We start from the raw sequence: 15,100 nt of genomic DNA on the forward strand, positions 1-15,100 counted from the left end.
TTGTCAAAAATAACTCCGCAGTTTCCCTTTTTTCCTTTTACTGTTAGTTTTGGTATTGATTTAAATGAGCAAGCACTTTTTTAATTAAATAAATCCTTTGCTGTATTAAACTTCTCTTTCTGCCCTCTAGACTTAGCAACAGTGGTGAACCCTGCCAAAAAAGTTGCTGGATAAGGTTCTTGTAGGACAGGCGGTTAAAGTCCCTTTCACCACTTTGGTCCATCCCTTAACTTTTTGACAGTGGATATTTAGGAATACTGAGCAGCCGGCTTCTAGTACCTGAGGTGCCACATGGAAAAGCCTCGTCTTAGGCTTCCTACAGAACTCCTAGAGGGAACTGAATTTATTTTAGGCCTTTGTTTGTCCTTTATTTTCCTTTGCAGTGATTCAAATGGTAAAGCTGCTTCTGGTTTTGGTTGAATGCCAGTCCATTCCGTGACTATTGGGATGCATCTTTTCCTATAGTAGAAAATATATGTTGCTGATTCTATTTTACTTTTAAAGGTGCTTTTTGTGGGGCTCCTAACAATTCCTCAAATGCCTGCTTTTTCTCTTTGGTTAGATCATTAGCCTTTTTCTTCCTCTGGGATGACTTTTTTTTGTTTGTTTGTTGGGGCAGCAAACTCTAAGATGTCTTGCCTTGACCCCCAGCCTGGAATGAGAGGAGCTGGCAGGGGCACTTAGGAGAATGGACAAGAGTGTGAGACAATGTTATGATTTTTTTAAAAGGACCACAAGAAGGTTTTTGTCAACCAGGAAATAAACACATAATTTCAGTATCAATAAACTGTTCTTTCAAAGAGAGCGTCTTGAATTGGCTTTAACTTTTCCTTTGTTTGACTATCCAAATAAACACCTAGTTTAAGTTGCACTTCCAATAGCACTTTAATTGCTGTCAACAGCCAAAAATTTTAAATTGCAGTTTTAAAGTTCTGGGCTTCATTTATCTTTTTGTAAATACTTAAACAATATTTACAAAATGTTGTAGTATTGAGATCCTGCTCACTATTTTTTTGAGGGGGGAAGGCTTTGCTCAAGTCTGTTTTTCCACTTGAAAACTGGAAACAAACAACTGGGACACAAAGCTGAGAAAAGGAGCTTCAAATAAATTTGGGATGGAGATTAGATTTACTGGGATAAAGGATTGGATTGCTGTCAGTTCTCATGAATTAACTTTAACCTCCTTTCTGGGGTTCTTATTCCAATCCCACTTTTGTCTTAGGTGGAGTTTTTCTCACCTCACATAGCCTCATTTCCCCCAAGGTTACCATACAATTGCAAAAAGCTCTGACTTGCAACTCCCAGTTACATGCCTATGTGGCCCAGGCCTGGATCTGTGAATGCAGAGTCCACCTAATGAACCCAGCAGGCATAGGGATTCGTAGAGTGTAGGGAAGTTGGTGGACAGCAGTGATGCACGGCCCCAAGAATTCAGCAAGGAAGGAGTTAAGAAAACCTGGCCAGATTTCATCTGTTGCAAACGGCTAAGCAAGGGATCCAAGAACAAGATTAGAATACCCAAAAGATGTACCAGCACAGGCTCTTAAGAGCAACTGCTTCCTTAACAGACTGTGTTGATAGTGTTGCACCTCTACTGATTGGGGAAGGCTGCCAGTAGCCCTGTGTTCAGCAGATGGCCAGACCTTGCTGCTCGCTCAGTGCGTGATCTCTTTCAGCTGCTTCCTGTGGGTTCTTGTAATGCTGCCTTGTGGAAAAGGTTGCGTTCTAGTAGGCTCCTGAGCCAAGGCATGGAGAGAAGTCTTGTGGGAGATATTTCACTTCAGGATCATTTGTGGCTAAGTTGGCAGGTCTAAGGGGAAATCACTGGCTTCAGAGGACCTGTACTCCTCCATTGCTGGATCTTTATCCTGTTATGACTTGGTACGCAATGAGCCATAGCTCAGTGTCAGAGGAAGTGTTTGTCTGCTGAAGGTCTCAGGTTCAAGCCCTAGAATCTCCCATTGGAAAAAGGGGAGGGCGAGAGAGACGAGAGTGGAGAAATATGTCCACAGGGGGGCTTTTCAAGCCTCAAGAATTCAGGGAGTTTATTAGTACCAGAAAGTGTCATTAGTATATCCTTTTGGTTTAATTCTAGCTTTTATGAAATGCCAAGGGATCCGTCAGAGGAGGGGGAGTTTTGCTATTTAACATGATATGAAGATTAGCTGCAGAATTCCTTTGGATTTAATGATTGTTTCGAAAAGCAATTAGTGAAATGAGAGGAAGAACCTGTCATCTTTCAGCCATGCAGAAGCATTGAGGTAGCCGGCAGCCCCAGAGTCACTGGAGAAATCTGCCTGTGCCAGGAGTCAACTGTACGGGGGATAAGAGATAATTAAGAGTTGATCACTCTGCAGTGCCATCTGTTGGTAATACTGGGCATGACTGATTGAGATATCAATTAAATAAAAACAAATTACTACAGAATACTTCAATGTGGGCTATATAAGTAACGTTATTGTACTGAGAATTCATTCCACCCCATCCATGACTTGGGGCAGGCTACTGTAGCATTAAAATTAAATCGGCAGCCTTGTAAAATGTGGAGAAAGCTGAAAAAATGGTAATCCCAGAAATGCCTTTTGTCTTCTATATGCAAGTTTTGTGACAAGATGGGTTATAAACATACAAGAGGAAGTGCAGTAGTTAAAAGAAATAAAAACAGAAGTTTTCTATCTCTGGACTGAGAAGCAAGGAGTAACTGCCTCTGACTTTGTCAGGTCACTAATGTTTTCTCTCCCCCCTCCCCCAGTCATCATTGCAAAATTTGTATTGCTTCTCTGGTTTCATCTGCCAAAAGAATCAGGAAGTGTGGAATTGTTATGATGGGTGGGGCTGTAGCTGAGTGGTAGAGCCTCTGTTTTGAATGCAGGAAGTTTCAGCTTCAGTCCCTGGCCTCCCCACTTAAAAGGGTCAGATAATAGCTTATGTGAAAGACCTCTATACTCAAGGCCCTAGAGATCTGCAACCAGTAGCCTTGCTCAGTGCAAGACATCTTGATGGGACAGCTGAAACTATGTCCGCAATTTTTTCCCGAGGTATAGGAAGAGAGGAAAGAACCCAAAGAAGCAGCAATATTATATGCACATAGCAGCCACTGCACCTCTACTTTTCAGCCTGTAATTTCATGGGTAAGGTAGAGGACAGCAGGCAGGGCCTGGCAAATGTTGAGATCACAGAGTAGAAACTGGTGGCTGTCAGGGCTATTATAGACAAGACAAAACAAACACAGACACCACCCCAAAACATTTGATTTATTCAACAACATTTCTGATACTGAACCAAAGGTAAAACAAATACTGAGTGAGCAGGGAAAATACTGAACAGTTAGCAGCCCTACCTGTGCTTATAATGCAATGGAGCCTCAGGAGCTGTTACATGTGCATGCATCACTTATCTAGCTTAAGCCTGGGATGACAGCTAATCATCTTTTTCATAGCCAATCTGTCAAATTGTTTTTTTGATAACTAAGTAGCCGTAAGAGGCAAAGTATGTGTGAGATGCATTGGCGGCATAATTCTTTCACACTTTAAAGGAAATGTGTGGACCAGAAATTATTCTCTAAGGTGCTGTTATGCTTTTGCAAGCATTTGAAACTCCCCTCTAGCTGGGGATGTTGCATTCTCCCATCACCGAGTAGCATACCTAGCGGATCAGATCACAATTAAAATGGAAACGAGGGCAACACGCCAGTGTCAACGCTACTGTCTGAAAGCTTTATTTAATAGAGAGCTCTTGAATACAGACCATCTCTCATTGATTCTGTGAGAAGTTGGTTCACCTGCCCTGCAGACAGTTTAAAACAAATAACCATTTATGTTGGGCGGCGGCGGGGGGTTGCTTCAGGCTTGGAGAACAAAATGTTTCAGCAACTGCAGTGCGCGTGTGTGAGGGCTTCGTGAACTCTAGTAGAACTCCAGGCTGTCATTTTCAACCAGATTTGTTAACACCTGTAACTAGGGGGAGATAAAAGTATCCCTACTGGCCTGTTATTATGCCCATCTCTGCCGTGGGAGAGAGCACTCCTCTCATACAATGTACTACCCCTATTCACTTGGCAATGAAGGGATATTGTTCCTAATTCCTGCACAAAAGATAACTGGTTACTTCTTTCTCAGATCAGCAAAACCTTTCTACAATGCTAATTCAACACATGTGCTGAAGTAAAATTACACAGGACATCTAAATACATATCATTGCAAATTACTGACATGTATATACCATTAGCAAAAAAAATTGTCACCAAAAAATCCCTCTGGCACTGCTCTCTTTAGTGAAATATTCTTGATCCCACTCTAGTGCATCAGCATTTTTAATATTTAGGGGACGGTTTTATTCTGAAACCCAGTCACGTATTTTAAGGGGAAAGAGCACAAGCATAGGCCAAAATCCAGCTAAAGTTAATTGAGACCAAAGACAAGCACTGCTGAACTCAGTAAAACTTCTAAGTAGCTTGAGAGTAGGCCCATCAAAGCAAGAGTTCTTTACATGCTGTTCCACTGATTTCAGTGCAATTTAATCATGATTCATTTTAGCCAGTGATTAAGGCCAATGTTTAATCACTTCTCTTTCTTGCAACCATTGTCTTTCTTTCTCACCCATGAAACAGGGGGCTCATTCCTGCAGTCCCCCCCCCACTAAATGAGGAGAGCAATATAACTAATTCCCTCTCCCCTTGAAGTCATCTAGGAGCAAAGCCATGCTCTCCTACTGCACATGCTCTAACACACTTTAAATAAAACACAAAGTAAGGGACAAGCAGTTGGCTATCCTGAGAACCACCAATGCAGAGAAAGAAACTATTGGGGTTGAGCCTTGCCCTGACAGATGCCTTAACAGACCAATGGAGAGAATAACGTCCTCCACGGTATTCCCCAATCCATAGCTCACTTGGCCTAAACTACAGGAGCATGCTGGAGAGCCCCAGCCTGTGTTACAATATTCTGATACAGAAAGGTTTTCCATAGGAGAACTGGTTTGTGGATTAATACAAGTGATGACCACACATATATGTTTCCAGGCCAGATGTGTCCACATCATTATATGCAGTTGAATGCTAGTTTCTACAACAGGTTTGTAACTGCTAAAAGTGCTCTCAGTGTGTGGGGAAGCATGATAGAAAGGCAAGCCCTTTGTGTATTTGTTTAGTTTGGGTTCTGATTAAACACACATCCTTTATTTTTCCACTGTGTTGCTGTCCTTGGCCACAGTACCTCCTCTTTGTTCAGCCACCTGTAAAAGGAAGCTAATATTCTCCTGCAAAAGGGGAGGGGAGATTCAAGGGCTATGGAAGCCTTGAATGTACAGCTGATGAACTGGATCATCCCTTCCTGACTGTCTTGAGAGAGTAGGAACCCATGATCCCACACGATAGATCACAATGTTTTTAAAAGTTCTTATCCTACTATTCTTGGCAGTCAGTTGGTAAAAACTCAAGTCTCAGACAGGAGACAGTGCCAACTTTGGTGGCATTCATAACATATTAAATATTACAGCTGATTAAACTGCACTCCTGGAGTGAGTCTCTTGTAGAACTGTTAAGCACACACCAAGGAAAAAGTCTTACTCTATGCTGTGTGCTGAAACCACCAAAACAGCGTATGCAGCAGCCTGAGATGGGCAGAGTCTTGGCTATAGTCCAATCTTATGGATGTTTACTTGGAAGCAAGTCCCATTGACTCCCATGAAACTGCACATAGGATCACAAGTTTATCCCTACAGCTCTTAATACTAAAGGTTTGTGCAAAAGGCTCTCTGTGTCCACTCCACTGTCCTCAGGCCAAGCAATAATTGATCTACAATCTCCTACAGTCTTCCCCTGACAGCCACTTTACTGTTGTGTAAAGTGAAATGACTTCTGGTGACTACATAAAGTTCAATAGATTAACTGAATCCCACCACCTTACTGTTACTTGAAATCTTTAAATGTATCTGCCTAATGGATAGACGCTCCACATATCTGATGAAAATCTCTCTGGCTCACAAGAGTTTTATCCTGCAAAAACATTTGTAAGTCTTCAGTGGTGCCACTGGACTTCTGTTTGATTCAGGGAAGAAAGATATCTATACCACAGTTCCCTTCCCCATGACAACTACTTTGAACCCTTACAAAACCAATGGAGGCTGATGGACTGACTATGTGTTACGTGCTACATTCAAAGATGCACTCTGGAACTCCCAAGGGAGGGAAGGAGATCTGATGGGGAATCAGATGGGAAGGAGATCTGATGGGAAATCAGATCAGATCACTGGTTAGGGAAATGAGCGGGGGGACTATAAATCACTTTTTTCTTCCCCTGTCACTTTTTCCCCACTCCCCAAGAAGCTTTTCTTAAAAAGCATGTAATGTGTAGTTAGGCTTTGACTAGCACATATTACATAGTCACTCCCTGTATAGGCAGGCATATAGAACATCAGCTATGTAAAAAAGCCTCATCTTTACATTTAAAAGTATCTGATTAGGGAGATGCCAGCCCTTTCCACCACTTGGCTCACCCGGAAGGAATGTGACAAGTTCTCATTGGTTTTCCACTAATGCAGCCAAAATGTTTTACCAGTAGGCAAGAAATAAGAACAGAGGCTAAGATGAATCGCATGTCTGTGTGTTGGGTGGGACTCCTTTAGATTCCACTAGCTGAGCAGTGGGTACTTTGGTCTTCTAGCAGCAGCAGATTCCAACTAGGCTAACACTCATCCTTTGTAATGACATATCTTCAGAGATATTCATACAGAAGGAAATACTGCTTGGATACTGAAGCTGCAAGGACCTAGGGTTCAACATTATGGGCATTCGCAGTATCAAAAATCTAAATTATAAAAGACCAGACAAAGCAATAGGCAAGTAAAAAGGGATTCTCCAGTTTCAGTGCCTTGCAAGGCCGTGGACTCAAAGGCAATGCAGGAAATAGTCAAGGCGCCTCAAGGTGTTTGTTCCAAGATGGCTTTCATGGCTGACTTCTTTTCCGGTAGAGGTAAGCGTTGCTCACCTGGCTCATGATAACCAGGCTGGTGAGGACAGGGCTGAGCATTGACAGGTACCACGAGACTCCCGTCACAGACGTGGTGAACCACAGAGAACACATGCCCAGCATCAGACTGGCACAACCCAGAAGATACCCAATCAGCCCCGACGTGGCATGGTAGAGTTTCAGTTTGGCCAGCGTCCAGTTCACCAGCTTCGGGTAGAGCAGAGCCAGCCCCCCCATGCACTGCATGCTGGCATACAGCACGGTCAGCAAGCCAGTCAGGCTGTGCCAGGTGGCAAAGTGGGCTTTCCCATTGATGTGCTTGTTATAGCTGATGAAGGCCACGCCCAGTGCTGCACAGATGAGGGCAAGCAGCTGCAAAGCCCAGTGGAAGCGGATCTTGGCCTTCCGGGAGAAGGGCCGGAGCAGGGAGCTCTCTGGAGAGAATGCCAGCAGGGCTTCTGTCATCAGTAAGGAAAACTGGAGAGGGACAGAAAAGGACTTGTCACCATGGCTGGCCAGATTCAAGTTGGTTGTGGGAAGGGCCATCAAGCCACAGCAAACCTATGGCGACCCCGTGGGGTTTTCAAGGCAACACTCAAGTTAGCCACCGACGATGATGCCCTCATCCCCAGCAAAACCAAACCAGTTCCTCCTCATAGAAAATGATTCCACTACATTTAGCTGTGGGGAGGGGCTGTGGCTCAGTGGTAGAGCATCTGCTTGGCATGCAGAAGATCCCAGGTTCAACCCCTGGCATCTCCAGTTAAAGGGACTAGGCAAGTAGGTGATATGAAAGACCTCTGCCTGAGACCCTGGAGAGCCGCTGCCGGTCTGAGTAGACAATACTGACATCTGATTCAGTATAAGGCAGCTTCATGTGTTCATACAATAGCATGGGTAATTCTCATTTGGCCCAGCTTTCCTTTATCACTCTCTAGCTGCAGCACAAATTTTGCATTGAGCCACTAATGAACTGAATAATTCCCAGTGTAGAAAGCTTTTGTCTGACTTACCGCTAGTGACATTAAGAGAGGATGCCAGGAGAACAGACCTGGAAGGAAAGAACAGCAAAGTGAATCTCCAGGCTGATCAACAGACCAGCTGAGAATATATACTTCTGATCATGGGATACATCTATGGTAATACTAGAAGTCATCCACTGGGGTAGAATTTAACTATACTCAGATCACCATTGTAAGCATCAGCTACTATTGCTGCCAGAGAGAAATGCTGCTATATTTTTATAAGTTTACTAAGTGCTGTCATTTTTATTTAATCACTTGCAATTTCCCTTCACAGAAAACAGAAAAAATAAAACTTGTGCCCCCCCCCCAAAAAAAAAGAGAAAGCAACTGTAAAAAATGTTCTGGAATTGACTAAAATTCTAGAAAGATAGCCATGTTAAACTGCAGCAGCAGTAAATAAAGTTTTGTGACATCTTAAAAACTAGCACATTTATTGAGGCAATAGGTTTTTATAGCTCTGGTCCACAAAAGTGTAGGGCATAGTGATCTATCAGTCTCTATGGTGCCCCAAGATGAAAAGAGATACAACACTAACACTGCAATCCTAAATAGTGTTAATCCATCGGTTTAGAAGGTGTGACTGTTTAGGATTGTATTGTAAGGCTGGAATCCTGTGCATATTTTACATGGGACCAAGTCCATTAAACACAGTGAGACTTACTTCTGAGTAAATTAAGGATTGTGCAACAGTACTAGCTCTTTTAAAAAAATACCAATTGAACATCTTCCTTGCGCAAAAACAGGGAATACACAGTCCTGTGCCGAACTTATTATGTCATCACTGAAAATGAGCCTGGTGATCTCATCTTAACCTTTTGTTTGCATTAGACTCTTATTTCATTCAAAGACTCAGTTAACAGCGATGCTAGTCATCTCTTCTCACAAGAGGTCCAGAAGTGAAATATGATAACAGGAGATGCTGCAGACCAAGGATCAGCTTACTGTGACCAAGCTCATGTGTTGCATTCAATACCAGAAACGCTACATAAGTTGGCACTGAAGTGTACTGATCAGACTTATAAGGGCCCTGATCAAACCGTCATCTTGGGATCACATTTAACAGATGGCCCTAAATATGCATACACATCCCCTCTCTGCATCTGAGATGCACCCGGCTAATTCAATAATGTTTGGATGAGTATCATGATGTGGGTGGGAATGGGTATCAGGAGTAGAGGCAGATAAAAGTAACCGTCTACCACTTGTCAGCTTAGGAATTCCAATTTATACACAGCCTAACAAGCTGAAAAATATCAAACAGAATGAAAAGCGATTCAGGGATCTAAAAGCCCAAACTCATGCAGAGTTAGGTGTGCCTATGCCCACTTCAATCTACATTACACAGGGTTGTGCTGTGTCTCACTGACTCTTAGATGGTAGCCCGTCTCCCAGTTGCCACTGGCAGTCACCCAGTAAGCTCCCATGGCAGAGTGGAGAGTCGAATCTGAGTCTCCCAGATCATAGCCCAGCCACCGCACGACACTGGCTGACTTTTATCAACCTCCTGGACAGTTCACTCAATGTAACTCCTTACTTACTTGATCCAGGTCTGGCAACCACAGCTACAAAGATCGTAAATCCGAGTGAGACGAGGTGTGCAGCAGCACCAAAGACAGCCCTGAGAGAGCGGTAGATCTGGGATTCTGTTTCAAGAGTCAAGGCCATGGTGAGGGGGGCCTCCAGCACAACCCACACAGAAGGCTGCCCTTTCACTCTCCACCTGCTCCAGGCCTACCGATGCTAAGTGCGCAGCATGGATCAGCTTCCCCAAGACATCAAGGCAAAGACTATAACTACAGAGCGCTCACAGGATTCATGGGTTTTTATCAACCTTGATTAAGGACCCATTGGTTACCTACATAAAAAGGAGAGAAAAGGGTCAAGGAAAGCAGTGGCTCAGTAAACACGGTCAAGAAATGGTAGCTGAAATATGTTTCACAGGTGAGTCTTAAGCAAATGTTTAAAAAAGCACTCAGGCAATTGGGACAAGGCACTGCCTATCCATTAGATTTGTCACAACAGTGCCAGGACACTGCCACAAAAGCCATGAACCTCTGGCATCTGGACTCTTCCTTCAAATCCACCACGCCTTTTCCCTCCCTTCCTCACTGTAACTGCAGTATTTGTAAAGTGAATGGCAACATTTGTTTGTCAAATGAAAGGGCTTTTAAAAATTTCTGTTGGTGATTTCCCCTCTTTATTTTGCCATATTCTTTCATCTAAGCCTTCAGGACAGGGATCTATTTGTCACCCTTTCTGCCTATGGTGCTACTATTTACCCAAACCCTTTGGGATAGGAGGAGATATTACAAATCTAAATAAATGTTCTTTCCTTGGGAAACCATCAGCCAAATACGTAGCAGCAAAACACAGAACTTGTTGGTTACAGTAAGAGCCCACATCCCCACTAGTGCTAGCAATGCAGATTAGGAGCAGGAACTTTCAGGATAGCAGTGCCATGTTGACAAGAAGAAAGGATGGAGCCATTTGTGCATGCTGCTCAGCTCATGCTTTACTCACAGTGGATCCTGTTGGATGTGCAGAGGGACCAGGGATGAGCTGAGTCAGGCTTAAGCCTCATGTGTGCACTGTACAGATCAGGGGCTTTGTATCAAAACGAGAGCCATAAAAGACATGCCCTTAAATTAACAAATAAGTAGCAGAAAGCCACTCCCACAATTGCAGCTGGATTGATGAAGTGCACCAGGAAAGTGGGGGGGGAGCATGTATGTCCTACTCACCAGCAAACAATGAAGCCAGTAAGAAACAAACAATAAGAGTTGCAGCCCTGTTATTACTGCCTTCTCAGCATCAGGGAGCAAAACAGTTTCTGCAGAAGAAGCCCATTCCGGTAGCGTCACATTCATACTTCCCTTTACATGCATCACTGTGGCTGTTTTTAGGATAGCACTATAAGTCGTAACTTAGTAAAAAGAGGGATTAGCAATCAGATCTGGAAGCAACAGCCATCTGCTTTAGTAACACTCTGAGAAACTTTTATCATGGGGTTCCTTGTTTAATTCTTGCTCAAGATAGTTAGATGCTCTTCAAGAAGACTGAAAAGTCTCAGTAGACAACTTTCATGCCTTTACCCAAAAAACACAACTGGCAAAACCTGCCCCCTGATTATTATTCAGTCCTGGGAGAGGGTTGAAATACAGTATTGGAGGAGAGCTTGATGGATACTATGGAGCGCCAAAAAGATAAATAAGTGGCTTCTAGATCAATTCAAGCCTGAACTCTCCCTAGAAGCTAAAATGAGGTTTTCGTACATTGGTCACATTATGAAAGGCAAGAGTCACTGGAAAAGACAATAATGCTAGGAAAAGCTAAAGGCAGCAAGAAAAGAGGAAGACCCAGCTTGAGATGGATTGACTCTATAAAGGAAGCCGCAGCCTTCAGTTTGCAAGACCTGAGCAAAGCTGTTAACAACCGGACATTGCGGAGGACATTGATTCATAGGGCCACCGTGATTGGGAAGCAACCTGATGGCACTTAACACACACACAACCCTGTGCAGAACTGTAGCTCAGCTCTCCATCCTTTGCAATTCATACTCTTACTTGTGTGGCACAAAACTGGATATATTAAGCTAAGAATATCATGGCCATGCACAGGATCCAAGGATGTCAAACAGGAAAGAGAAGAACATCTGTATTTATTTTTAACAACAAAATCACATTATCAAACAGACGGAAGGAAGACATATTCTACTGTGAAAGAGAAAAAGGCCCTTCAAAGCAGCACCAGTGTTCAAACCAGGAAGAACTAAATGTTAGAATTGCATCCATTGTCTTCGAGCTTGTTGCAGGAACATTGCTGTGCTTCCCTTCTTTAGCAAGCCACAAGCAGCAATAGCCCGACTGAAGTGTCAGGAGGAAAAAGTGTTTCCATCATTAACAAGCAGCTTTTTCATTTTAGCCGCCGCCTGCAGACTTATTGGCAGTAACTGTATTAGAGCCACACTACTGTTGTACTTGGGGAAGGCACTGGCAAACCACCCCATGAACGCAGCCTGCCTAGTAAACATCGGGATGTGACCTCACCCCATGGGTCAGTAATGACCCGGTGCTTGCACAGGGGACTCCCTTTACCTTTTTACTGTTGTACTGCCTTAAGAAGAGCTGGTGGGTGGGTGGATGGTTACCTTCACACACCAAGCCAAAGTGCAGTCTATTATTCAGTGCCTGATCAACATCTTCCTTGCCTTGGCTCACAGGAAGAACAGCATCTTTGCATGCAGAAGGTCCCAGGTTTAATCCCCAGCGTCTCAAGTTAAAAAGATCAGGTAACAGGCAGTGCAAGAACCTTCTACTCTAGACCCTGGAGAGCAGTTGCCAGTCTGAATAGACAAAACTGACCTTGATAGACCAGTGGTCCGACCCGGTATATGACAGGTTCTTGTGTCTGCTTTCTAGGCATTAGGAAAAGGAAGAACCGTGCAATTGTATTTTAAATTCCGCATCCACTTCTGCTACAGTATCACTTTCTAGCGGCGGGAGAGCAGACTATAAGGATTGCTACTGGCTCTGCCGGGTACAGAATTTTTTATAATTACTCGGTGGGGGGGTGGGGGGAGATAGTGAAAGTCCCCCGTGCCTTCTGATCCGACAGCGAAAGGAGACACCCGCGCAATGCCCACGTCTCCATCTTCGTAGGATAAGGCAGTCTCCTCTTCTGCCGATTCTATACATCCTATGGGGATGCCTGGGTTTCTGTGCAGGCGGGTCTCCGGATCGCCAAGGCACGGCTCAGTGCATGCAAGGGAATTCCTCCGTGTCCGGCTCCACATTCCGGAGCAAGAGACAGGAGCGTCTCTCCCAATCCCCGCCCTTTGGGACTGATGCCCAGCCGCCCCTCGCCCGGCCACAGCAAAAGCCCAAGAAGCGGCGCGCGCTCGCTCACCTGCTCCCGCTGCGGAATCTCAAGAGCAGGAACTCCGAGAGAAGCCAGGGAAGCGAATGCCCGCTTCTGATTGGACAGGCCGCGCTGCCCCGCCCACCCATCTGCGAGCCCCTGAGAGGCTGAGCCTCCCTGTCCATCTCAGGCGAGAGCCTGTCAAATCAAGCAGGCAACCTCTCCAGACACGTGACGAGCGGGGCTCGTTCTTATTAACTATGGGGAAGGCGCTGGCAAACCACCCCGTGCACAAAGTCTGCCTAGAAAACGTCGGGATGCGACGTCACCCCATGGGTCAGGAACGACCCGGTGCTTGCGCAAGGGGACCGTTACCTTTTTACCTATTTTTAATGTGTTCTTGTTTCTACCGCGCACATCTGTAGAAGGACAATATCCCCCCCCTTCCCCAGGCGCTGACATACGCATGCGCCCGAACGCTACCAAGCGCCTCGGATTGCGCGTGCGCGGAAGCACGAGTCGTCCGGCTGCGCGCCCCTCCCCGGGCCCAAGTCGGAAGCCGTGTTGCGCATGCGCATTTGTGCACCGTTCTTGCGGCGGGTGAGTAGCCTTTTCCGTCGCCTGGCCACTTGGGGAGGACGGCAATGGACTCTTCCAGGTTGCCGCCTGTGTGCTCGGGTTATATCTGCACCTTCGGAGAGAAGTACTTCAGGCTGGTGGGATTTTTGTGACGTTAATACCAGAGAGGGAGCCCTGGTAGCCTTCTGCAGCCCAAACAACAGACTGCTGTAGCCCCTGAAGACTGGCGGGGTCTAGGGCAGGCGTTTCTGCGGAGCCCTGCCCTGGTCCCGGTAGTCCACGGCAGTGGTAAGCGCCAAAGACACCGGTGCTTTTGTGAAGCTAGTCAGCCTGGGCGCTTACTGAGCCATATTCTTGGCAACAAATGTCATGATAGGATGATAATTCACAGTGGGCAGCCGTGTTAGTCTGTCTGCAGTAGTAGAAAAGGGCAAGAGTCCAGGAGCACCTGAAAGACTCACACAAATATTTTCTGGCAGGGTAGGAGCTTCTTCAGATACCTGTATCTCTGTGGCTCACGAAAGCTCCTACGCTGCCAGAAAATATTGTTGTGAGTCTTTAAGGTGCTACTGGACTCTGGCCCTTTTCTACTATGATAGGATGAGCAAAGTTCCAAAGCGCTCTTCATCAGACTGGAGGCTCGATACAAAAGTATTAACTTCCGGCTTTTACATCTTCAAAAGGGACACGGCCCCTTTTGTCCTTCTGGGTCCCTGTAGCCTCTGATGGATCTTGAAGTCTGTTTTGTATCTAGCGCCAAGCAGCTAAGGCTGGAATCCTATCAGTTCAGTTTTTAAAATAATTGTTCTCAGTTTAGAAGGAATGTACTTGGGAGACTGTTGTCACTTCTGCATGTTTTGTCTCTTGCAGTTACGGCTACGGAAGGCGACAGCAGAATTGAGTGCATCTTTTTCAGTGAATTCCACCCAACACTTGGGCCTAAATAGATAACTTTGAGTAAACGGGTAGAGTTAGGCCGCATGTCTGTAACAACGTCTGGTCTCCGTTTTGAGAAGGCTGCAGACCTTGGGATTTCTCAAGCATTAAAACGTCTTTTCTCCATTTGCCCTTTGGTATATAGAACATCCATCCTGATGCAGAATTAGGAAAACACAAAATATTTTCACTGTTCTGTGACAGTTTGTGTGGTTCTAATAAAAAGATACAATGCTGCTGCTGGGTTGTTTTTTTTTGGGGGGGGGGATTCAGTATGCCTACCTAGGCAACAAATGTATTTCAATGGGCAAGAAGCTTTTTTTCCCTTTTAGTTTGTTCATGGAGAAAGACAGGCTAGAATTACTGTAAATTGGTGGTACTCGCTATGTGGCTAATGGAGCCACATGACTCCTGTACGCTCTGTGATCCACCCCACTCAACACACACATGTGATGTAACTATTAACATTCAATATATAATTATGATCTTTTTAATTTCAAAAGTACCTCTGCAAATGTAGAATTATCTCTCCTGATCAAAGTTAAACCTTGGGTATCTGGAGTGAGGGGAGGGCTTCCTGCTGTTTCCTCAGCATGAGGCACAACAAACCTAGTGGAGAGAGTGAGATTGCCAGAATACCCAGAGGCGAGCCTGTTGGCGGTGGAGAAAAGGAGTAGAACCATCACCACCTATAGCCAGCTTGTTGTTTTCCCAGGAGGCTACTGTAGTGGGGGT

The 15,100-nt window shown here is 44.9% G+C and overlaps 1 protein-coding gene across 1 annotated transcript; it reads right to left on the reverse strand.

The window, feature by feature from the left end:
- Positions 1-6,856: 6,856 nt before the first annotated feature.
- Positions 6,857-9,710, reverse strand: LOC130490440 (transmembrane reductase CYB561D2). The gene is made up of 3 exons (XM_056864271.1): positions 9,532-9,710; positions 7,982-8,019; positions 6,857-7,445 (listed from the first exon to the last, which is right to left on the reverse strand). Exons 1-3 carry the CDS (start codon positions 9,656-9,658, stop codon positions 6,945-6,947), a joined length of 666 nt encoding a protein of 221 aa, XP_056720249.1. The 5' UTR covers positions 9,659-9,710; the 3' UTR covers positions 6,857-6,944.
- Positions 9,711-15,100: the final 5,390 nt, after the last annotated feature.

The sequence above is a fragment of the Euleptes europaea genome, chromosome 1 (assembly GCF_029931775.1).
Source record: "Euleptes europaea isolate rEulEur1 chromosome 1, rEulEur1.hap1, whole genome shotgun sequence".
NCBI classification, from domain to species: Eukaryota; Metazoa; Chordata; class Lepidosauria; order Squamata; family Sphaerodactylidae; genus Euleptes; species Euleptes europaea.

Bases quoted from the DNA above. Each gene is read 5' to 3' on its own strand.
- LOC130490440 (XM_056864271.1), bottom strand. From the start codon at position 9,658: ATGGCCTTGACTCTTGAAACAGAATCCCAGATCTACCGCTCTCTCAGG. The intron at 8,020-9,531 runs GTAAGTAAGGAG...CTTTCCTTCCAG, and splicing joins GGTTGCCAGACCTGGATCAA to GTCTGTTCTCCTGGCATCCT. The intron at 7,446-7,981 runs GTAAGTCAGACA...GTCCCTCTCCAG, and splicing joins CTCTCTTAATGTCACTAGCG to TTTTCCTTACTGATGACAGA.